General features: G+C 38.7%; 1 protein-coding gene across 1 annotated transcript; it reads left to right on the top strand.

Annotated features, from left to right (window-relative positions):
• Positions 1-16,736: 16,736 nt before the first annotated feature.
• LOC103702758 (flavanone 3-dioxygenase 2-like) lies at positions 16,737-20,113 on the top strand. Its single transcript, XM_008785313.4, has 4 exons — positions 16,737-17,118; positions 17,218-17,465; positions 18,670-18,994; positions 19,535-20,113. The coding sequence occupies exons 1-4, from the start codon at positions 16,921-16,923 to the stop codon at positions 19,775-19,777; spliced, it is 1,014 nt and encodes a 337-aa protein (XP_008783535.2). The 5' UTR covers positions 16,737-16,920; the 3' UTR covers positions 19,778-20,113.
• The last annotated feature ends 4,834 nt before the right edge of the window (positions 20,114-24,947 follow it).

The raw sequence follows: 24,947 nt of genomic DNA on the forward strand, positions 1-24,947 counted from the left end.
GCCTAACACATAAAAATCTTGCTGCATGCAAGCAACCTACTACGAAGTCACAAATCATTACCTAATTCAGCTACTTGTACATTAGCAAATGGTATATACTATGCTGGCCATGCAGTACATGCACATCACACTATATATGCCCTGATACTCCTGCATGTCACTCCGTGCTGATTTGTATCAGGCCTCACTGTTTCATGATGGTCTGCGCTGCTACAGGCAAATGGATGCGAGGCCTTGAAAGCCTCATTAACATCCATTGTCCAACTGAGCTTCTTTCGGGCTTCTTTCAAAAGTAGAGTTTTTTTATTATTGTTATTATTATTATTATTATTATTATTGAGGGTGGATTTTTGGATTGGACACCTGAAGGATGCAATCCCATCGAAATGCAGATGGAATTATTGTTGCGCTGAAGAGGGACAAAAGACGTAGATTAATGTCGAAAATATGGTGAACTTGTTGAAGAATAATGTTTGGACTTTAAAAAGAGAGTTTTGTTAACAATTGTATATAAATGAAGGTGTCATACAATGAAAGGCAACTGAAGAACAAAGCAAGCATAATGATGCTAGGGAGAATAACCTAGATATGTGGTTAAATCATAAACCAGGAAGACGAAACGAGTAGTTTAGAAGGCTCAAGAGTTACATCACAAAGAATAAATAACTTATTCTCTCAAGAAAAGCATAAACCATCTATAAATCATATGTATGTACGTATATTCACATAGATACATGCATGCATATGTACATATGTGTATATATATATATATGTGTGTGTGTGTGTGTGTGTACATGTACTGTAAAAACGTGAAGAGTTCACCTTCCATTTAAACCAATTTAGAAAAAAAAAAAAAGAAACAAAAAACTTTAATCACAGGACAGTTACATGCTACTCACCTTGAATTTTCTCTAGCCCATCTCAATAGTTTTGCCATCCCAGACTTCCCAGTCACACTAATCACTTCATTAGTTCATTGAATACCAAAATCTTCAAACACCAAAAGTAGCAATCCAAAATCCAATAGAAAAATCCTCACAGGCAAAGCAAGGCCACACTATACAAGCTATAAACTATGTTCCCTATTCGTTTTCCTAGTGTTTTCCCTTTACTCTGTAGCAATCCTTCTCCTTCCTCATCACGGACACCAACATTTCCAGATGAAGAAAAAAAGAAAGGACGTCGTGGATCCGAGCCTTTGGGGAGTCCATATGAAGCTTCCACCGTCACTTTGTTGCAAGCAGAGATGTTTTTCTTTTCATACCTATGGGTTAACAGTCGCGTTATGCTGATGTTTGTATTTCCCCAGTGGACCTTAAGTTTATTATAGTAGATCTGATATATTCTTGGAAAGAATCGAAATATTATTGCAAATCGTTAGCTTTATTTCATGACTGAACTATTGGTCATTCTATCGGCACTTTTAGTCAATGTTCCAATACCATGCAAACAAGGAGAGAAGAAATTATTATAGTCTCCAGGGAGGAATGGTGGAATTTTAGGTGAATAAATTAGAATCCTGGTTACCCAAGTCAGTGCCCGTAACTCTCCATAATGAGGAGAATGAGGTGTTTATTGGAAAAGAATCAGTCATAATGTAGGTGTTAATTTGCAAATGAGGAAAGTGAAGGTCCTCATTTGCAAATGAAGGATGATAGTTAGGGCTGAAAATGGGTTTCCAACTACTCAACCGCTGGAACAGTATTGGATATCATGTATCATGATTGCTCATTATAGTTGTATGGAGCATATTCCAGTCATTAAATGGAATCATTTGAAGTATGTATATTTTATATTCTAATAATCAATTCTTTTCTTAAAAATCAATATCTTTTTATAAAATATAAAATATAAATATAATCCATTTTATTCTTTCTAATATTGTTAGAGCTTTAATTTGTGATCTAAAATATTTAAAAAATATCAATAAAATCTATATATTGCTCTATCTATATATATTTTTTCTTACAAGCTCTCTTAAAATAAATTATTTATGAATATTTTTATTTATGCTACAACTAGAGAGTACAAGCAGTATTTGATATAGATAATCTATTAATATTTTTATATTATAAACTCTTTTAATACAAACCTAGTCGGAATAGTGACTAGGATCCTTAGCCAAGTCAACTCCGTTACCATTTTTTGTGATTATATCATTTATGTAAATGGCATTAATGTTTTATATCCGAACAAATCCAACTTGTATTTGTATTGAGATTTAAAAAAGTATGTATGTAACTAATATCCAACTTCTGTCAGTATCTATGTAAAATAAATATGAATATACTTAATGCTCGTTTTGTGTCGGTATACATTTAGAACAAATATGTATATTAATTTTTGTATTTATCTAATATCTATGCACCATTTGTATTTGCTGAAAAAATATAAATACAAATATAGATATGTCAATATATGATCTGTTTTTAGCCCTAATTATGGTTGGTGTCATTTAGAAAAAGAAATTGTTTGCAGTAGATTGAGCCGAGCTAGGTCAAGTTTGTTTGTGATTAATTAGGGCTGGGTGGTTATATTAACCATTTCACTCACTCTTGTTCGTTTAAATGAGCCGAAATGGCTTCTGAGGGTTTTCTAAGGCGGCAATCCAACACTTGTGGTGCTGCTGTTAGCGAGTTCGGTCAATTGACATGGGAGTCTTGCTGCTTTCTTTCTGTATGTATTGGTATTTAATACTTTTTATAGGCCAATGCTTTGCCTTATTACAAGGTGAGCGGCAATAATCTTCTGCAAGATCTTAGAAGGATCTATTATGAGCACCTCCTAGCCAATTATGATATCTTAGATTGATGCCTTAGAAAAGCTAATAATATGCCCTCAAGCAGATGAGGAATTTTCAATTTAAGAAACTAAAGCTCCTAATTAAGGGGCAAAGGTTTACACTCTAAATTCAGATAACAAGGAAGCCTAGTTAACACCCACCATTATCTTTCAACAAAACATTCATGATCACTTCAAATTTTAAGACCACTAGGCCTCATTGATATGGCAACGTTGAGATTGGATGTCTCTTGTAATCTATATTTAATCTCAGATCACTATTTTAGATGTCTATCTGAAGCATATATAGTAGGCTCAATCAATTTATGTGGTGCCAATTGTTGTGTCAATCATGCTCTTAATTGTCTACATTCGAAGTTGGCATGTATATTGATCCGTCCTGAAGTGTCTCAACTAGTCTCAACTTATTCTTCCTTTTTCTTCTGAAATAAATGGAAGGAGAAAATCCCCAACCCAATCTCAGATGGTCCTAGACTCCCCCGTTTTCTCAAAATAGGACAAAATAAAATAATAACAGCAGTCTCAACTATCATTGTGAACTTACAATTGTATGATTCATTTCAATGGATCCTTCATGAAAATCCTCAGAAATTATGGCTCGAACCACTTGATGATTAGAGTTTGCAATGTGGAAATTAAGGTCATCAAACCATCAATATATATTAGCATCAACTTAACCAACACTAACACAATTAATGATAGCATCCATTGCTTGAAGCAATGCACGTAATAATTATGACCTTACCTAGAGCACTACTCCGAGTGGGCACGTTTGATGGTCGCTTGGAAATTCTTTATTTCTCTTCTACATCCTAAGGACAAAAAAAAAATAGCCGTCTTTCGTGCCCGATATGTGGGGCGGTAATTCTTTTTCTAGATTTTGGCATCGCATGGTGGCAAAGTAGGTGGCACACGTGTTCTTATCCATTGGCATATTTTTTCTCCTCATTGGTCTTCACTCTTTGTTTCTATCAGGATGCAAGTCAAGTCATCTAAGATGCTGAAGCTATCTAAAATAGATTGATCATACCGGACTAAGATTTAAAATAAACACTAAATACAAAAAAAATAATATTTACAGGGAATTGTAAGAAAAAAATAATAGTGGAAGAAAAAAATGGAAGAAAAAATAAATTTAGAAAGAATTAAAGAGTTTGACTTCCTCTCACAAAGAAGTCCCATATCTTTTCAAAACGTTTTACCTCACCGAAAAAAATTCTCTTTGACTCTTCGCATGATTCTCTCTCCCTATCTATAAAACAACAATCTCTCTTCCACTACAAAATAAAAAATGTTATTATCCCATTCCAACTAAAAACAAACTTTAATATATTAAGTCTAAGGCTTAATCTAACTAAAGTCGACTGGTATTAAAAGACAAACTATTCCAACTAGTATTGGAATAAGAAACAAAAATAAACTAGAAATGAAATAGACAAGTAATGAATTTCCAACAACGCTATTGTCATAACGGTGCAACGTGACATCTATGCCCCTCCTCCATTTGTTAGGATAAAAGAGATAAGGAATAGATGGATAGATTCAAGGATACAACAACTGAATGAATGAATTGATTTGGAAAGCTAGGAAGCTTTCTTTTTTGGTAGGAAAAGCCAAAGATCAACCATAAGATCCATCCTAGTCTTACTCTTAAAGAAACATTATTAATTATTATAGCAGCATATAATGACATGTAAATTATAAACAAGAATAATAATTAGCACTTGATAATGTTTCTTGAGAATAAAGCGGTCATTCATCACCACTCATATCAGAATCAAAAACCTCCCACTTAGAGAGGAAGATGCTAACAGTTGTTGATAACATTCTGACCATGTTACATGCAAATAATATTCCTTATCTTAACAAAATATTACTGTAGATATAGTGTTAATGCATGTTAGCTCTTTTATTCCTAGAATAGCGTAAATTCTAAGCAATGGCTGTTATGGTCTCTATATAGCATTGTTATCGGCGTTTTTTCAACCCCTCCTATCTTATCAAGAGGGAAAAGCATTATAATTTATATTTACAGTACTAAAACAAAAGTTAATTGTCGATGCTGAAATGGTACTAATATAAAATATTGTGGCTGCAGCTATTAGGGGTTGCAAGCAAGCATGCAAGCCAAGCCAAGTAGTAGTTTGCTCAGGGTCAGCTCATTATATAAAATGGGCAATCAAGCTTTAACCAAGCTTGATGGTCTTTATTCATGCCTCTTTTTTTTTTTTTTTTGAGAAGAAACATGGGTTGCCTCGTTCACTTCATGAAATAAGAAAAGAATGCAAGGAAAAGCCCCAAAATAGAACATAAATTTTTGAAGCACATCAGCTTTTGATGCACTCTAGAAGAGGCAGTAGAATGCCAGTGCAAGGCAACAATGAATAATTTCTCTGATAAGCTGACCTTCATTCCTCATCATGGACTGAAGAATTTTTTTAGTCTGCTCTAACCAAATTCTCCACCGAAGAGGCATAGCTAGCAAGGTCCAACTCTTCCACAAAGCAGATGGAATAATGTTGAGCTTTAACCATGAGATCCAAAAGGATGCAATATCTTCAGGTTAATCTATGATGTCCAATTTCCTTTTGAAATTACATCAAAAACAATTGAAATAGTCCCCGGAGTCCAGTGAAGGGGAAGTTTAAAAGAAGATTAAAACAAGTCTTCAGATTAGCAGCTTGATGGAGAGCACGAAGGGGAGGGTGAGGCCATACTCTCTTAGCAAGATTGTCAGAAGTATGAATCTTGTTAAGTCAAGCAATCCAGCAAAATATTTTGATTTTCTTCAGGTGTATTAGAGCTCCAAAAATGCGTAAAACCCCACTAGAGTTGCAGGAATTTGAAAACCGAATCGACAATGAAGTCAGCTGAACTTTCTGAACTCCAAAAACTTGGCATGTCGTCACATGAACCAAACTTATACGAGCTTTTTGTTCAGCCAATCTGGACTCCTATTTATTTCTAAAAGACTAGGTCTTCAAGCTCGACGCTTTTATAAGCCAAGCTTTAAAAAATGTTTTCTTATGTTTTCTAGCTGAACGGAGCTCAGATTAATCCGTTACCAAGCTGAGCCCGAGCTGTAGCAACCCTTGCTGCTTTGGATCTTGTCATAGTTACAGGGGTCAAGTATTTTCATATTGACTTCTAGAGTCAAATGACAGCAACATTTGGGACGGCGTACAAGATAAGCTTGTCTTGCTTGGGTGAATGCTTTACCTTGGTTACAAGATAAGCTTGGCCTTTAGGTGGCGCTGAGAAGGTTATCACTTTGCCACGCATGGTCGCTCTCAGATTGATAACCATATTATTTCGGTCCAAGATATAATTTTGTATTAAGATTATCCTTAAGACCACATCAATTATCTCGGTCTATTTTATATATTGCAGTTGATAATGTTCAAGTTCAAAGTTTCGGCCCGTGTATGACCTAACTCTTTTTTTACTGTCTATATCTCCACTTGGTGAAATTTATCACGGCGGAACCCTCAGCAAGGGTTTCGTGATTCTCACCTTTTGGCATCCAAAGTCTCGGAATTAAGAGTGTCTACTCCAATTCTTAAGTGACGAAAGGCTTGAAGAGGGCCATGCTATATTGCAAAGAGGTGGTAGAGTTGGAGAAGTTAGGCTCTACATAGGAGCTCAAGAGTTCTATGGGAATCTACACTAGGGCTATGCTACCCTTTTCTCTTCAAATCACTTTTCATATGCATCTTTCGTCCATGCTTCTTATACACGTATTGAAATGGGACATTCAACTTATATATCAATTTTTAACAGGCTTTTCGTTGGGGGGAGGAGGGAGTATCTCAAACTCTATTCCTCTCCACCATCCTTCGGGTATATATTGTTACATGATAGTGATTTTGTTTTTTGAGTCATTCATTGACCACCTTGCTTTACCCTTATTATTTAATTTCGAATCTCTCGTTTCTTTTACAGCCATTTCTACCATGCCCTAATTTTGGAAGGAATAACCCACATCCACAGCTCTTGCAATCAGAGGAGACGGCCCAGTATTTAATGGTCAGATGGCAGTCGCACAATTCTGGTAAAAGGGTGGGCACAGTGCACACCATATGGGCTGCAACTCTGTATCCCCAAGGAGAGTGGTGCAGGCTCTGCACCAATGGCCTTGGTGAAACTTAGAATCCTCATCTGTCATGCTACTTAAGTATTTGTGAGAATCCATATGGACGTCTATTTAGTTTTATATTAATTATTCGCCGAGTAAATTTTGGATGCTCATATAAAATTAAGAAATTCTAAAAAATACATTTTAGTTGGTCTTTTTGAATGAGGTCATAAATTAATACAAATGATATATGTGCGAATTCAGCCCTGTTGAAAACGAAGAAGAATGAGAGAAGAGAATTTTATTTCTGTCTATCTATTGCAATGTACAGGAGCATCCTTTATATAGACCAAGAGGCTAATGAAGTTCGAAAAGACCGACTAAGTTTGGCATAATTAATCACAAATAATTAAGGTGAAGTTTGATAAGGCCGATTAAATTTGGCACAATCAATCAATCAATGGATTCTAACAGGCCTATATGAACCAGTAAACACAATTTTATAATTAAATTTGAATAGATTTAAATTCTTGGTAAAATAGTATTTTTGGATGAAATTCTAAATTATTATAATAATGATTCAATATACGGCTAATATGATCTCACACTATATCATCTATGACTTGCTCTAGTAATCCGCCAAGCATCGGCGCAATTGCAAAATGGTCCGCCTAGAATTAACGAGAACTTCTTTCGCGTCCAATTCGCGAACGTTCTCATATGGATCTGGGACTGTCGGGACCAGCGTCGGGACAAGTCCGCTTGATTTGGGGTCAAAAGACTTCCCACGTGAACGTGATTTCCGCCTGTCTTTTTTTGTTGCACATGAGACGTGGCGTGGTCCGGACAGCTCGAGCGACAAATGGATGATTTGACTATTTTTATCTCCTCGCATGCACTTTCCACATGATTAAAAATGTTTTCAAAAGTTAATTAGTTACTAGATTTTCTTGATTTATTTCCAGCACTCCAGAGAAGCATGAAATATTTAAACTAATACATTTATTTACATAGCAAAACATGCCAGAATTTATTTATAATAAAAAATTATTTTTTGATATATGTATAATTAATTTAAAATATTTAATTAAACAGCACTTATATAATTATATGTATAACGTGCGCAAGTATATTTTAATATTCAGAGTAGCCAATATTCATAGCAAATATATAAGTAGACTATAAATAATTAATAAATAAAATACAAAATATTATAACTTGAATTATTTATTTAAAAGTGATGAGAGGCTAAATGGATCGTCTTGCTCTAGCATGGAACCACCCAATTTCTGCCGAGCGAGCCAGGCTTTGGCCCCGCTAAGAGTCGAGCCGACCTCTGCCCTCGCTAAAGACCTAGCCGACCTCGCTAAACAGATGCCGCGGCCTCTAAGCCTGCCCGACCTCGCCTGCAGCCACACCCGCGCATGCGCCCATGCCTGCACATGTGGCCGAACATCCCCGCCATGCTTGCTGCCAAGAGTCATACCCTGCCACATATGCCAAGAGTCATACCCTGCCACACCAGCCAATACCCTGATGTGCGCAAGTACTGCCCAAACCTTGTGCCTCAAGCGAGACTTGGCCTTGGCCACACGCCATCTGGCCAAGACCATCTCTTCCCATGATGAAGATGAACCATACCTCAACCACTTCCGTTTAGAATGACGTGGTGGATCCTCGTAACAAATCTAAAAAGATATATCCCGAATACTTCGCCCGCGGGATTGATCTCCATGATTCACACCGCCTCCAGCTAATGGCCAGCTATTTACAGTTCAGCCCGAGACTTCAGGTAATGGCCTAAACCCTCACCCTATAAAAAGGGATAGGAAAAGGTCTTCGATAAGCAATTAGATGCTATTTTAAACTACGAGAAGAGGACATGAAAGATACTCAAGAATCTCTCCAAAAACTCTGCTAACTTAGACATTGGAGGGCCTTCGCTGGAATCTCTAGCCAAGACTTTGTACAGATACACCGGAGCCCAGGAGATGGCTCCCTTTCTCTGTCCCGGCCAGCGGCTTCTTGACTTCCTCCGGCATGATCACCCTCAAGCTAAATTTCAACGACAACAAAAAGTATTGTTAAAAATTTGATAATAATTTTGGATAAGAATACCTCCAATCAAATATAGTAATCTTTTCTCGATACTATTTTTTAAAATGTCTTTTTTTTGGACCACATATCTCGGCAAAATCTTAAGAGTGCCCACCATAAGATGAGCATATTTTCTTGTTAGTATAAAACAAAACATCACTCGGCCTAAAGTAAGTATTTTTTTAAAAAAAAGAGCCATAAGAAACAACATTATAGCAATGATCGTTAAACTAATAATAGATCCTCCTTGTCTAGCTTTTGTATTTGTTAAAAGTGACGCAACCAAATCACCTTATTATTTTACTGAAAAAGTCCATCACTTCCTGCTCGAGTGGCTTATATATAATAGCATTTTAACAGCCGTCAACTGAAGGCCGTTATCTCGGTCATAATGACAACCAACAGTTTTGCAGATGGAAGGCATTATGACAGGGCAAGGCATTTATTAAATTCTTCGGGTGGTTCAAACCCAAAGTCATGGCAGCCGTCCGATCAACCGAGGATTTATTGCCTGACAGCAATGCGTGGGAAACGTCATCCGGATGGGCAAAAGAAAGCGACTGGGCGACTGACAAGTGGCAGGTGTATACATCATTTGTGAGGGCCCACAGAAGGGAGGACCCATTTACGGAAATGATTTGCTGCTCGGAGTTCGTTTGGAAGACGGACGCGAGGGTGACTCGACCGCTGGAATCGGAAAGAATCCTCTCCGGGGTCCGCTGATTCCGCGTAGCGGACAGTTCTTCCACGCGGCAAGGGATCACGAAAAGTCGCAACGCGCTTCTCCTACTTCGGCGATTCCGCGTGACAAAAGGATTTTAAGAATATAAATGTTCATTAAAAAAAAAATGTTACATTTTAGATTATGTATGTATATCGTAAGATCAATGAGGCGGCTTATGTAGCGAGCCACTCGAGAGATATTCTATAATCTGGAGAGAGATGTCCAGAGCACTTTGGAATCTTTTACTTTCTGATTTTTTTGAGTATGTTCGTATCCGTAACGTATCAAATGTCCGTTCCAACAAAAAAAATAAAAAAAATAAAATATTCAAAAATCTTCTGGGTTCTAAAATACCGTTGTTGTGGGATGGGGTTCCCAGTTTAGTCCCACATCGGCTAATCAGCGGAAAGGTCTGTGCCTTATAATGAGGAGGCCTAAAACCTTTCCTCACGAGGCGCTTTTTATAGGACAAAACCGTGAGGATAGGGGGCAACCTCCGCGGACCCCCGCGCCGTCAGGGCTCGGGACTGTCATTGGGACTGTCATTGGGCTCCGGCCCTGGGTTTCCCTGCTCGGCCGGTGTGTGGGCTGGTGTCGGGGTTCCGACCCCACATCAACCGTATCAGTGAGAATTGGAGTTGAGTGGCGCTTTATTCACTTGCAATGCTACGGGGCCCAAAACTCTTGCCAAAAAGATTTTCTCCATAGCTGGCTCCTATGTATGTTCTTTCATGGTTGGAATGATTCGTAAAACTAGCACTAACCTATTCATGTCATATCAATGGATTCATTGGTTGGTATGATTCGTAAAATTGACAATAACCTATTCATGTCATATCAATGTATTCATGCCTTTTTTATTCAATGTGCTTGATGTACACTTTAGATTTCATCCTAGATTTATTCAATGGATTCGAGCTTGCATGCTTGATTTCCAATTTGCTGCTTTGGTTAATGAAACACCAAACCAATGCCGACTTGAGGGCTGCGGCAAGGCTCATCCTATCGATTCATTTTATGCTCGGGTACATTTTCTAGGATCCTATAGTATGGAGTCCAGAGCAAAGTAGTGCAAGCATATAGGCTGGGTAAGGGAGGATATGTTATTTCATGTATGCTCTTTGCTGATGATTGCTTTATCGTGATTAGGGCAACCATTAAAGATACTGTATAGTTAAAAGCAATCATTGATTCTTATGGCTCTCTATCAGGACAAGCCATCAACAATTTCAAATGGCATGTCCAGTTCAATCGAACAAACATAAGAGCAGTTTAAGGGTAGATCCGCCAACTTTTGCCCATGGCTAAGATGCAGGGAATTTGGAAATATCAGGTATGCCTTTGATTCCTTCAGACTTTAGTTGGGTCAGGGTCGTTTATCAATGTTTAAATGGACCCCTGGATTTGGCGTACTGATATTAATATGGACATAAACATGCATGTTCAGGCTCTCATGTCTTCAGACTGTACATGGAACTTGCAGCAGCTAGCATCCTTATTCAACGCTGATATGATGAACCCAGCCATTCTCCTTGTGCAAGGATTCTAGTCTGATCAACTCTGCTGGGGCAAAAGTAGGCCTTACTTGACCAGCAACAGCTCAATGCAACCAATGCTAATTTTAAATGGGTTTGGAAACATATAGATAACCCATAATATGGGGCTGTTTCAAAACAGGGCGCAAACCCCTCTTCATTTGGTAAGGAAAGACTTATATCCTGTATACCGATTTTATGCATAATAAACTTTTCATTTTCTTCTCACACTCCATTGAGCCTAGGGGTGGCAATCGGGTCGGGTCGGATCATAAACGGGTCGGGTCACATACAGGTTGGGTCTGAAAACCATAAATCTGAACCCGACCTGTTTATTAAAAAGGTCAGAAATTATAACCTGAACATGTCATGTTTAATAAACAAGTAATCCGACCTGACCCGTTTAACCTGTTTAATAAACAGGTAACCTGTTTGCCCAACCCGACCCGACCTATTTAAATTGTTTACCCAACCCGACCCGTTTAACCTGCCCAACCCAACCTATTTAACCTGCCCAACCCAACCTGTTTAACCTGCCCAATCCGACTTGTTTAGACCTGTTTAGACCCGTTTAACCCGTTTAACCTGTTTAGACCTGTTTAACCTGCCCAATAGTTAAACGGGTTAAACGGTTTAAACGGGTCAGACATCTAAAATCCGTATTCGACCCAATTAATAAACAGGTTAAACAGCTCGACTTGTTTACGATCCGGATCTGTTTAGGCCTAACCCAAACCTGTTTATGACGGGTCGAACACGGGTCGGATTAGCGGATCGGATCATATTTTGCCACCCTCAATTGAGCCACTGGGGGTGCTACCTTGCATGACATGCATATATACCATGCTGATGAAAATTGTTGTCTGGCTCCCTCCCCCATCTGGAGTGTCGAAGATTAACTCCGATGCTGCTGGAGTAGCTTACAGGTCTGCAGGTGGAAAACTATTACCGGCAGCCTTAGTTCCATACACCGAATTGGTGGCTGCTCGGCTAGGCTTATATATAGTTGTCACAGTCCTCCGAGCACAGTAGATTTGGCTAGAAGGTGCTTCTCTAGTTGTTAAATGGCTTCAATATCCTTTAATTTGTTCATAGGCTCAGAGACACTAGTACACACCTCTGCTCATGAAGGACATCTTTGCTTCGAAATTAGGCTCTTCATGGTGATTTCTCTATTTCTGCTGGTAGTATGATTCCCCTAGATCTGCGCGACATTCCCTTAGATCTGGGATTGTGCTTCATTGCCTCATTTGTATATGTTTTATATATCTGAGTTGTATTGTAACAATCCAGGACCTCATCCAAAATGGCTAGCCAATGGTATTATTTGGGCTCCTTGATTCTGTACAAGTACCCAAGATCTACCCAGCAAATAACCGATGTGGGACTAAACACATGCCTGTACGGGTTCTCACATACTCCCTCCGTTCAAGCTCTGACATATTCGTCAGGCTAAGGGTTTAATTCCATTCAAATCTATTCACAAACACCATGATCGGCCTGTGGTCAGCCCCAATGGATCCGAACTGCAGTGTCCCTTAGTCCATAGAGGTTATAGGCTGGATCCGCTCTGATACCATTTGTAACAACTCAGAACCTCACCCAAAATAGCTAGCCAAAAGGTATTATTAGGGTTCCTTAATCCTGCATAAGTACTCAAAATCTACTCAATGAATAACCAATGTGGGACTAAACACACGCCCGCACGGATCCTCACATGTATCTTACTACCTCATAATGCTTCTCTCGTGTACTCTGAACAATTATTCTAGCTTCAGCTCCTCATTACCAAAAAAAAAAAACCTATTTATGTCATATACAGCAAGCCAGCTGCATAGAGAAAAGTTTTGATAACACATTTGAGTCCCTTGGCCTTCTAGCTTTTGTTTATTATTTTTATTTTTATTTATTAGGCAAGGGACCCCCAGTATTTTGTTGTAACACTAGCAGCTAAATGCAATTTGAGATGATTGATTGCTTGCACTGTAAAGAAGATGATCCTACATGGTGTTGTCATAGTCAGCATTTGCCTGTACTTTCAACTGCCTAGGATATTTTTCAAAGAAATGAGACTCGGCTAAAGATGACTCTTTAGTATGTCGTCGTGATTTTCCCTTGCATCTCATCCATTTCAATTGTCTAGGCTAGTTTTTTCAAAGATGAAGCTTATGATAAGGAATATTGGGTGGTGATTGCACAATTTGATGCCGTAGTCTCTCTTTCACATAATTTTCCTTGCATATCATCTATTTTAATTTCTTGGTTAGTTTTTTCTAAGACGGAACTTCTTGACAAGGAATATTGGATGGTGATTCCACAATTTGATGCAGCATCTTTCCTTTCATGTGCCTAGCATTCAACCATGTGAGATGATTTTTCTTTTAAAAAATTTATTTAAAAAAAGAATTCAGCTTGGGACTTCGATAATGATAGATGTAAAAACAACAGAATCAAGATTAACCAAAAACCTGTTTAAAAAGAACTCTGAAATAAAGAATTTCTATGTAAATTTTTTTTTCCATCATCAATTTGAGGTTGTCTTCCAATCATAGATGTCCATCAACGGTACTTTTAGTAACTATAGAAACTGATTGCCACACTATGATTGATGAGATGACCTAATCCTAAACAATTCTTGCTTTTCTCTCTTCTTCTTCTTCACCATTACTGACATGAGACCAACAATTTGGCATATGCAACAACGGGGTTCCATCTCTTTGCATGCAAATTTCAGAGCTTGCAGTACGATATAAATAGATGAAAGCAACAGTAAAGGGCAAAAGCATTAGGAATAGGAAAAAAATCATCCACATATAATACTAACCGCATTTCTTCCAAAGCTGCAAAAATTATAGCTAATATTTTTGAGACCAACCAAAACTATATAATAGATATTCTTGTGTCATTCACTTTGCATGCATGTGTACTTAAAACGCACATACATTTTGCTACAAACTCTTAGTTACGAGGCATCCCTTTCCATTTTAATTATCAAGATATTATGAATTTATAACAAAAATCCATCTCCATCACTTGTCCATAGCCCTCTTACTGTATAGCTCCATGGCAATTATTTACTATTTTCAAAAAAATGTCGGAAGAAACATTCAATGCGGTAGAACAGTTTCTTATCACCCTGAAGTAATAGAATAAAATAAAATATCATCATCATCCTCCAAGTCTTTTCTCCATCAAATATATGGTCGGCTATGGAGCAAAATTCAAAGTTAAGAAGGCTTGATGGAGAAGTTTAGCAAACCGACAGTTTTTATGCCAACATTTTTTCAAATTGGCACCAAATTTTTGAAGAAGACATAGAATAATAAAATAAAATAAATCATCATCATCATCTCAAAACCTTTTTCCATTAAAATCTGGATTATGGAGCAGGAATCAAAATTTTTGATGGTAAGCAGTAATCAAAGTTGAGAAGACAACACTGAATGATGGAGCAAATATTATGATTGGCTATTAGCTTGAAATCAACTTATTAAAGTTCTTACCAAACTTTTGAATAAGACACGTGAGAATAGATAAAATAAATACATCATTTAAGCTTTTTTGCCGACATGGCACAAAACAAAATTGAAAAGATCATTAGAGATTGACGAATATTACAACCCTCCATTATGTTGGCATCAATCTTTTAAAATTGAATGATGACAAATTTTTTAAATGATATATTTAAGCAAGGGAGGGTCTACTACCATAAAACTGGCAAACTAAGTTAGTGAAAAAAAAAACAAAAAAAACCTGGAAAGCAAGAATTCTATCTAAACTTACATAAAACTATAACAAAAAAAAGCATGTGTAGTTTCATTATTCTTTCTTTATTTTATTACACTACAAATTAATAAAATAAGAGTATTTATATTTTTAGAATATGATAATTATTTGTTAATTACTCCTTTTTGGTTTTGGCATAATATTATGTTTGAATTTGAGACCATCTACTTAGAAAGGTATGTGCCAACTAGTTGTGATACCAATTGTTAATCATATGAAGGTGGATATTAAACACTATATTTGTGAAAACTTTAGGTTATTGTTATTTAAAAAAAAACAATACATCTTCTACTAAGGCTGAAAGTGGATCGGATTATATTCCGACTGTATCCATTTTCGTATCCAATTTGGATCGGATTCAGATACTATTTTTTTGGCCCGGTCGGATCTGGATACAGATTCGGATAATCAGCTCAAAAATTTTTTGGATATGAATATGGATACACATGATTTTTTCAGATTTGGATTCGGATATCCATATAATAAGAGTAAGTAAAAAAAAATGTTAAAGTTAAGTTAAATCGGAGAACTAATTAAATGACTAACCAAACCTAAACTCAAAAAACTCAAATATTGGATGACCGTCACTTAAGATAGTAATCCAAATACGAAATATCCAATTTAAATAAAATCTTTCGAATCACCCCGTACGCTTGAAAGGCTCAAACTTCTCATTCATCTGTTTCGTCCCTTTTTCCTCTTTATCGTCTTCAAGCAACTAGGATTTTGAAAATTCCATCCATTTCGTAGTTTCCATCGGGCGATGGCAACCGACTATAGCCATGAGATGTCTTGGAGGCACCGTAGATCCTGTTTACTTCTTTATAAAATTATTAATTTTATTATTTATGAATGTTTATTAAAATTATATTTTTTAATTGAATCTTTCTTTTATAATCATGTCTTAATTGCTAGTTTACATTTAATTAATATCCAAAAAAGAATCTGATTTATATCCTTATTCGAATAAAAAATATGAATATATTTAATATCTGATTCATGTTTGTATCCATTTATAATAAATATAGATATATTTAATATTCTATTCGTATCCGTATCTATATAGAACAAATATACATATTAATGTTGGTATCTATTTAGTATTTAAATTTATATTTATTAAAAAATATGGATATAAATATAATTTATATCTAATTTATTTTCAATCCTATTTTTTATCTAAAAACTATAATTATTAATAAAAATAGATATTTTTCGGTCTACATTATTTTTCTTCTTCAGTTTTCGTTCTTCAAACATCTGAAGGCTATAATTATTAATAAAAAACTGATAAATATTTTTCAGACTACATCATTTTTCTTGTTCGGTTTTCGTTCCAAACGATACGGTTCGATTGAAAGCATCTTTGCTCTTAAAAAAAAAAATATATGCTGCACCGAGTGCGCCAAATGGAGCATGCCAATTAACCTTTTTTGCGGTTGTCGCCCGGTGCCCTCATTCCAAAGCAGACCGACATTTAAAAAAAAAAAAAAAAAAATTTCCAGCTATGTACCTATTTGGATGACGATATAAAGCACCAAAATTATGACGTCGTCACTAATGAATGTGCTGACATCATAAATCATTATTTTTAACACCCTTAACGGGTTCGGGTCGTCTCTTTGATTAATCTACGCCAACCGTTGGATCGCGTTTTACACAACTTTCAAAGCGTCCTATCTCCACTCCTTGCACACAAAAGCGGCCCTTGCGCGATCCAACGGTTGGCTGACGGGAATCATTCATTCGCGCGAAAGCTACGACCGGAACCGCCTCCCGGTTAGAGAACGCCCCCTGACAAAACTGGTACTCCTCCGTTTTAACTTCTATTCGTTCGTCCCTTCTCGCTTCTCGCTCACTCGAACCTTTCGGCCATCCGAGGGGCTACCACCCGGCCTCTCATGGCGGACCAACTCCTCTCCACCGCGCCCCACCGCCGGACCCTCCCGGAGAGCTATGTCCGGCCGGAGTCTCAGAGGCCCCGGCTCGCCGAAGTCGAGAGCGACGCAAACATTTCCGTCGTCGACCTCGGCGCCGACGATGAATCGCCGATCATCTCCCAGATCGGCGACGCCTGCCAATCCTATGGCCTCTTCCAGGTCTCACTCGCAAGCCTTAATTTGCTCCTCCTAAACTGAATTAATTCTCGATCGGTGACCACTGAAAGTTTTTGACTGTAATTAATCTTGTGTCCACAGGTTGTGAACCATGGGATACCTGTTGAATTGATGCTCAAGATGCTGGCGGTCGCTTTCGAGTTCTTCTGCCTCCCTCCGGAGGAGAAGGCCAAGCTATACTCTGATGATCCCGCGAAGAAGATAAGGCTGTCGACGAGCTTTAATGTTAGGAAGGAGACAGTTCACAACTGGAGAGACTATCTCCGGCTTCACTGCTATCCTCTGGAGGAGTTCGTTCCAGAGTGGCCTTCCAAACCCGCTTCCTTCAGGTAAGTTTGTACTGGAACCAGCTCTGTTTTCGCTTCTGTTTCTTTAATTGGACATGGTGCTCCTCGGGAACATGGAGCACATGAAAACTAGAACCCATTCGAATGGTGCCAAAAATTCTTATTTTAAGCTAATTGCCGCTCTAAGCTAATAGGCTTAGGCTGGTCCGATCCCGGTCATCGAATGACAAAGCTTCGGTGTGGGGGCTGCAACACCACCTTCGTATGCGGCGATTTGGCAGCATGCGATTATCGATGTTCTCGCCTCACAGTGCTCGTATCTCCATCTCCGACGAGGACCATCGGACGGTGATTGTGCCGCAATGTCGTGTCGGAATTCTCAGGTCATCGGATCGAGCGGTAGAAGATGGTCATATATGAGCTTTGTGCGTATGAGCGGATCGCACCCATTTCTGTCCTCTTCACTCCAGACTTCAGAGTCCTTTTGCTCAGATGCCTTCTGCGTCATCAGCACAATTTGGAGGAACATGGTACCAAGAACCACATACTCTGTTTTTGGGATGGGAAAATCTTCCAAGAAGCCTTCTTTGTTTAAGCAATTTGAATAAGAAAAAGCCCTATAAACCAATCCTTCCTAAGCTACCACTCCTAGCAATAAGATTGAGATTATCTTTATTTATGTAAATAAGGTCAATATTATGGTTACTACTATTTCATTATATCAGCCTGCCCTTAGATCTTTTATGGAGGAATCTACTGTACTTAGCCTTTGTCCCATCAACATATATCATGATTTCGGCGGAATAAATATCGTCATCAATATAAATATGGCAATGGTCCCATTACAGAGACTTCTCATCAAAAGGAGGATTGGCTCCATGGCTCAGCCACAGCTCTCATTTTCACTTGGGATCTTGTCAGTGGGGGTAAAATTAAGCCTCGTATTGGCCACGATCATGACTGTTTGCTGAAGAAAACAGCCCACTCTTAGAAGCAGAGCATCTTGGAACTCTTGGGCTAAGAGTTGCTATCACAAAGGACTTGACCATCCATGTGAAGTCGCATGCTAAGCGCTAAAGATAGGCAGCTGCGTCCGCATGAGTAGCATCTGAACCTATACACACAAAGAGTTACCAGACTTTACTATCTTGAAGTTTATTTTCTTTACCTCACTCGATCTATTTGTAAACTACAATTATGAATTGATCTCAAAAGCTTGCTCTGCTTTGTCTTCCTCCCTTATCAGGGAAGTGGTGAGCAGCTACTGCAGGGAAGTTCGTCGACTAGGCTTCCGACTCCTTGGATTGATATCTTTGAGCCTGGGTTTGGAGGAGGACTACATTGAGAAGGTTCTTGGCGAGCAAGAACAGCACATGGCCATAAACTACTACCCCCGGTGCCCGGAGCCTGAGCTCACGTTTGGTCTACCAGCCCACACTGATCCAAACGCTCTCACGATTCTTCTTCAGGACCCAAAGGTGGCTGGCTTGCAGATTCTGAAGGATGACAAATGGATCCGAGTGGATCCCCACCCCAATGCATTTGTCGTCAACGTAGGCGACCAACTACAGGTGACATAGCTCACAAAACTCTGTTTGATTAGTAGCCAGACAGATATATTTGCATTTCATACTATCTCAAGGTGCTTTCGTCTTATGCATGAAAGCAAGCATTTCATACATGCAGGAAATTTCTTCTGTATTTAAGTCGTCAGCAGGTAAGCAAAGTTTCAACAAAAAATAATCATGCAAAAAATTCTGAACTATATAAAAATTTTTAATTTTTTTTTTAATTTTAATTTGTTGCAATCAGATCATTAAACTTTTAAATTCATTCGATTCAAATTCTGACTATGATTTCCATCTTGTTGCCGCGACGGAATTGTCATGTGATACCATTTAAAGCATCATACTCTTTTGCCATATAAACTTGTCGACGAGAGACGAAATTCATAGCCAGAATTCGAATCGAACAAATTTAAAAGTTCGCTGATCCGATTGCAATAAATTAAAATTGAGAAGAAAATCAAAAACCTCCAAATAGTTTAGATTTTTTTGCACAATGATTCCTTTAAATATTAAAGTTTATAAGATTGGAATTTGTTAATGCAGGCACTGAGCAATGGTAGGTACAAGAGTGTTCGGCACCGGGCAGTGGTCAATTCAGACATGGATAGGATGTCGGTGGCATCGTTCGTTTGTCCATGTAACAGTGCGGTCATTAGCCCTGCAAGGAAACTCACCGGCGAGGGATCCCCAGCCATATATAGGAGCTTCACATACGAGGAGTACTACAAGAAGTTCTGGAGCAGGAACTTGGACCAGGAGCATTGCTTGGAGCTTTTTAGGGGCTAGTCGGCATCCACCATGCCGTCATCAATTGAATCATTGGGTCTCCTTCTGCGGCCCACATGGGACAATTGACGACGGTGGTGGCTGGAGGTGTTCGATTGAATTTTGCCTTCCCCCCTTGTGGCTTTTCTTCTCAGAGCACTCACTTTCCCCTGCGTCATGAGGGGAGATTAGCCACTAGCTCGCCAATGTGCTCCAACTGTGGCCTAGTAAAATGTTGTAGTGGTTGTTTAATTTGTACCTGCTCATTGGACCATCATATTCCCCTTATTATGTATTGTATTTTTCTATTACCTGGTTCAAATTCAGATCGAAAAATCTGCCGATTATGAAATTAAAGCTGAAGTTTATGGCTGTGGATAACAACGCCGACTCGCTTTGTGGTCTTGGAGATATGATCAATATTTTGTGGAGAACAATTTGGCTAGTTTCTAGTCTTACGGGTTGCTATTGACAGAGTTCGAATTCAGGAGCTCTTCTCTGATACCATGTTAAAATCATCACTTGTCCCAAAAACTTAAATTAATAGGACGAGATAGATTTATTTATTCTTTCAGCTTAAGTTTTTGGAATAAGCAGTGATTTTAACACGTAGGATGCCTCCAAAATGAAGAACTTTTCTTTTTGTGCTGGCCATGTGTTGAGAGCACGGGGGAATAAAGCTAAAAGGACCCGTTACAACGCACCACCCTACGAATCTCTTATTCTCTTTTCTCTCCACCCTAGCCAAAACCTTATCACAGCTGATGAAGACTTTCAAGGCACAGACCCAAAGCTGTTTCCCCACTTGCCAGTATCTCAAGCGCCAAGGAGATTGTAAGCTCCTTTGCTGGCGTGATGTTCTTGGACTATTGAGCCATTATCGCCCATACTTTTTGAACAATTGCAGGCTCGGTTTTGCAAATTCTTCCATTGAGCCGATTGATCACTTTCAGACAACTACGTTCCACTCACAGCTTTGACAGATCCTTCTCTCGCTCATTTAATAGTTTCCAACTTGCTTAGTAGCAGCAACATAACGGGCTCTTCGGGTAGATGACTCACAATTAAAACACCAGTTCCTTTGTTTGGACCACTCCTTTTTTCCTCATTGCTATTTGTTACCATGCTTTGTGCACAAGCTTAGGGTGTATAAAATTGCTACCAGTGGCAACTTGTGATGCAAAGTTATGCTGTCCATTAGCTCGCTCGCATGGACCAAAAGACCTCACCGTGAAGGCAGGGAGACTGTTGCCACCATAGAAGATCAAACTAGTGGCAGAACCCATGAGAGGCCCAATCTATAGTTGACTCATTCTACGCTAGATCCAAAGTCATATATTTTCCTGATTGGCCCCTTCACTCTCATTGATTTGCAAATGAACTACCAATTCTTCGGTTTGCTGAGTAAGTGTGTAATACCCCAAGGAACAAAAAAAAAAGGGCTCGTGGGCCGGCCAGAATGGGCCAGGCCCAAACTTGACCCGTCCTTGGCACGAAGCCAATCGGGGAGGAAGACCCCGGCTAAGGTCTTCTTCCTCCCTGGTTCCGATAGAGAAGAGGGATTCCTGAGGGATCTCCGAGTTCGAATCGAACTTGGAGATCTTGCCCATATAAATCTCCTCCCTCTCCTCTGATTTGCGCCCCTTGAACCGCCGAAAGTCGCCGCCGGTCCCAAGCTTTTCCTCTCTGAGTTCTCCTCTCTGATTCGTCACTGGAAACGTCGCTGGAACGTCGCCGGATTGAGGTGAGCGTCGCTTGCCTTCCTCTTCTTCTTTTTCAATGTCTATACGTTGTCCTTTCTTGGGTTTGAGCCGGTTGGTCACCTGGATTCATCCAAAAACAGAGTACTCTGCTTGGCCCCTTTTCTTCCTTGTTCCACCACCACCGGCCGCCGGGTTTGGCTGGGTTTTGCGGCCGTCGAGGACCCCTAAGGTTGGGTGGCAACTAGTCAACGGGCCGGCCAAGATCTAGATCGACTTGCTGTGGATCATCCTCCATCTTTTTGGGTTCTTCATCTCTTTCCTTGTGCCAGCTAACCACCGTCGCCGGTGGTGCCGTAGTTGATGGCTGTCACTAGCCGCCATCATCGCTGAGGATGGGCACCTTGGTGGCCGTGCCACCCTGATCCGAGAAGAGAGAGAGAGATGGATCGGTTCCCCCTATTTTAAGGAGGAAGAGTTTTCTCTCTCCTCTCTCCTTTTCTCTCCTAGGTTCTCTCTCTTGTTTATTAGTTCCTCTCTCTACTAGACTTTCTCTCTATACGGGTCTTTCTCTCTCTAGACTTTCTCTCTACTTGGATTATTTCTCTCTCTAGTTTCTCTCTCTTCTAGTTGGGGTTTTCTTTCTCTAGCTTGATCCAGAGAGATCATGGTTAGAGGATTGCTGGATAATCCTGGGGTGTTAGATGCTGGTGGACCCTTTAGATGATCAAAAGAGGGTTTTGGGTTATTGGATATCTCGAATATATTTTGATGTTAATTTGGTTCTGTAGTAGAGCAATCTTTTGGACAAGAGGTCATTGAGTAGGATTCGTGTACTACGATTCGTAGATCCCGGTGTGGGCAGATGATTGGTCTGTCTCATTGTCAGCAAAGAGGTAAGAATCCTTGTACACCAATCCTACATGATATAAATATTTTTGCACCTATTTATATATGATGTTCTATGATCCAGATAAGTAAGAAGCAAAAATAATTTTATATTAAATTGTATTTTGATCGTATTTGCTTGTAGTTGGTATCATAATGGATGGATGCATGCGCATAACCTACACTTACATAATTGGATTTATAGATGTGGTGCTATAGACTAACTTTGATATTATTGGTTGCCCGTCATGGGCTGGAAACATGACCGGATTAGTCTAAAGCTGGAAATTAATAAAATGGATTGATGTGTGGATGTGAAATTGATTAAATAAACGTTGACTTTGGGCCGTCTTGTTAATATTGGTTTGCCTGTCATAGGCTCTAAGTGTGACAATGTTACTTTGCCCGTCACTGGCTCTAAGTGTGACAATGTTGGTTTGCCCATCACAGGCTCTAAGTGTAACAATATTGGTTTGCCCCGTCACGGGCTAGAAACGTGACCGGAATTTGGCCCCAAGTCGGAAAGATAATTGATCCGGATCAAGTTAATATAGAATGGAAAGAAAAAGCATTGAAAACAGTAAAGAAGATTTATGAGCTATCATATGCTATATCATTCTTATGTGGCTGAACTTTCATTGATGTTTGACGTACATACTTATATTGATTATTTGAGCTTTTTGATAGCCAGTTTATGATTTTATGAAATGTGCATCGATTTGTCGTGGTTTTCAAATTCATATTACTATTGTGTTGGTATGAATGTGTTGGGGTTCTTACTAGGCTGTAAAGCTCACTTTCCTTCTTCTTTCTCTTTTCAGAGTTGCAGGATGCATAGATATGGATGAATTAGGCGCGGAGTGCAAGTATCGAAGTTATTAGTTAGTTAGTTAGTTTATTTTTCTTTGATGCCAATGAGCATTTGAAGATCTTGTAATTAAACCAATTTGATTATCTGAACATGTTGGATTTGTCTATTTGAATTAATTAATTAATTATGAATTTATTAGATTTTTGTTCATCTTAGGCCTTGTACGATCTTTAGGGCATTGTTCTAAGGCTCATGCGGCCGGTTGCGTACCGGACCTGGGTGCTGGGTTCGGGGGCGTGATAGAGTGGTATCCAAGCTTAAGGTTTAGGTATCCTAGGGTTTAGGTTCGAGTGAGTGCCCACCTCAGAATTGTCTACAAGGATTGCATTGACACGAGATACAACTTAGACCACCACTCATTTCTTCAGAGGATATTTTGTCATCCCATGAAAAAAAAAATATTGCCATGAGTCTCTTTTATTTCTTTCTTTCTGCGGATCAACAGACTCGGGTTCGAGATTTAGGCTAGAACTTCGACAAGTCTGTATAGATTTTTTTTTAATTATTATTATTGTCATCATTCTGCACAAATGAGCTCTTTTCAATTTTATTAGATTGCTACTTGCATACCTTGTAAATACTTATTATGACTGTCTTAATCCATGTATCAACTTGTAATGGGCATAATATGTATGCATGGATTAATTTAAGTATGTGCATTCATCCATGAATAGGAGCATGTGATTCTTTTCTATATGGTTATGCTTCTATGAAACATTAAAGCACTTTGTTTAGGATAATGTTCCTCATGGGATTTTCCTTTGGAAGTGTCAACAATTGTGAATTAGGATATATTAAATGAGCATCTCAAAAATTTGCTAGGTGATCTTCTATTGAAGAAATTGACCAGTTAATTCATCTCTAGCAATTGCACGAGAGGAACTATCTCTCATATATGCGTTTTAGATACTCAAATTTACTATCATCACTAGGAAGATAGTTGAACTTAATGTGGTTTAAAAAATCTATAGATACATCCACCACCATCTATAATATAGTATTCATTATAAAATTAAACTCAAATTTGGTAGAATTAGATGGTCCCTTCCTACATATATTGAATTAGGCGAGCGATTCATATTACTATTCATATTAGAAGGTCCCAACCCAATCCTAGAAGGACTATTCTGGGTGAACGATTCACGTGACTTCATGTGCATGGCATGTGAAAAATATATTTGTGAGAGAAAGCTGAGATGTATTGGTTTCTCATCTAACTTCAAATGCTCTCCTCCTTTGATGGTGATATGAATTGGGAATTGAGGAGGAAACCCCCTTTGTCTCTCAAGACTCTCCAAGAAAACATCATTTGATGGAAATTCTAGTTAAGTGGGAGTACAAGGATATTTATTCTAAATAAATAAATAAATAAATAAATAAATAAATAAATAAAAATCCTGAAGATGCATCTTTGGATGTCCACTAAAGCTGGAACATACCGCCATCGCTGGGGCTCAATGGATCAATGGGCTTGGCTTCAGCCCATCCTGGTAAGAAAATTGGGCTTCGTTCTTTGGCCTTTTTTGATTAGGGGTCAGGTTTGCAGTTGCCTCGCAGCAGTAGATTGCAGTGGGTCACTGGGCTATTCCAGGCTTGATTTGGACCTCAAATTAACACCCAAGCATGTTGGGCAATTATTGGACTTGTAACAAAGTTAGATAGCAAATATGGATCCTACCCAATTTCCTTTTCTTTCAGGTTGTGATTGTTGACGTGGCTATTTGGACTTGAT

Source organism: Phoenix dactylifera, chromosome 5 (genome assembly GCF_009389715.1).
Source record: "Phoenix dactylifera cultivar Barhee BC4 chromosome 5, palm_55x_up_171113_PBpolish2nd_filt_p, whole genome shotgun sequence".
NCBI classification, from domain to species: domain Eukaryota; kingdom Viridiplantae; phylum Streptophyta; class Magnoliopsida; order Arecales; family Arecaceae; genus Phoenix; species Phoenix dactylifera.

Excerpts from the sequence above, each read along its gene's own strand:
- LOC103702758 (XM_008785313.4), top strand. The coding sequence starts at position 16,921 with ATGGCGGACCAACTCCTCTCCACCGCGCCCCACCGCCGGACCCTCCCG. Across the intron at positions 17,119-17,217 it reads AATCCTATGGCCTCTTCCAG|GTTGTGAACCATGGGATACC; the intron begins GTCTCACTCGCA and ends TTGTGTCCACAG. Across the intron at positions 17,466-18,669 it reads TCCAAACCCGCTTCCTTCAG|GGAAGTGGTGAGCAGCTACT; the intron begins GTAAGTTTGTAC and ends CTCCCTTATCAG.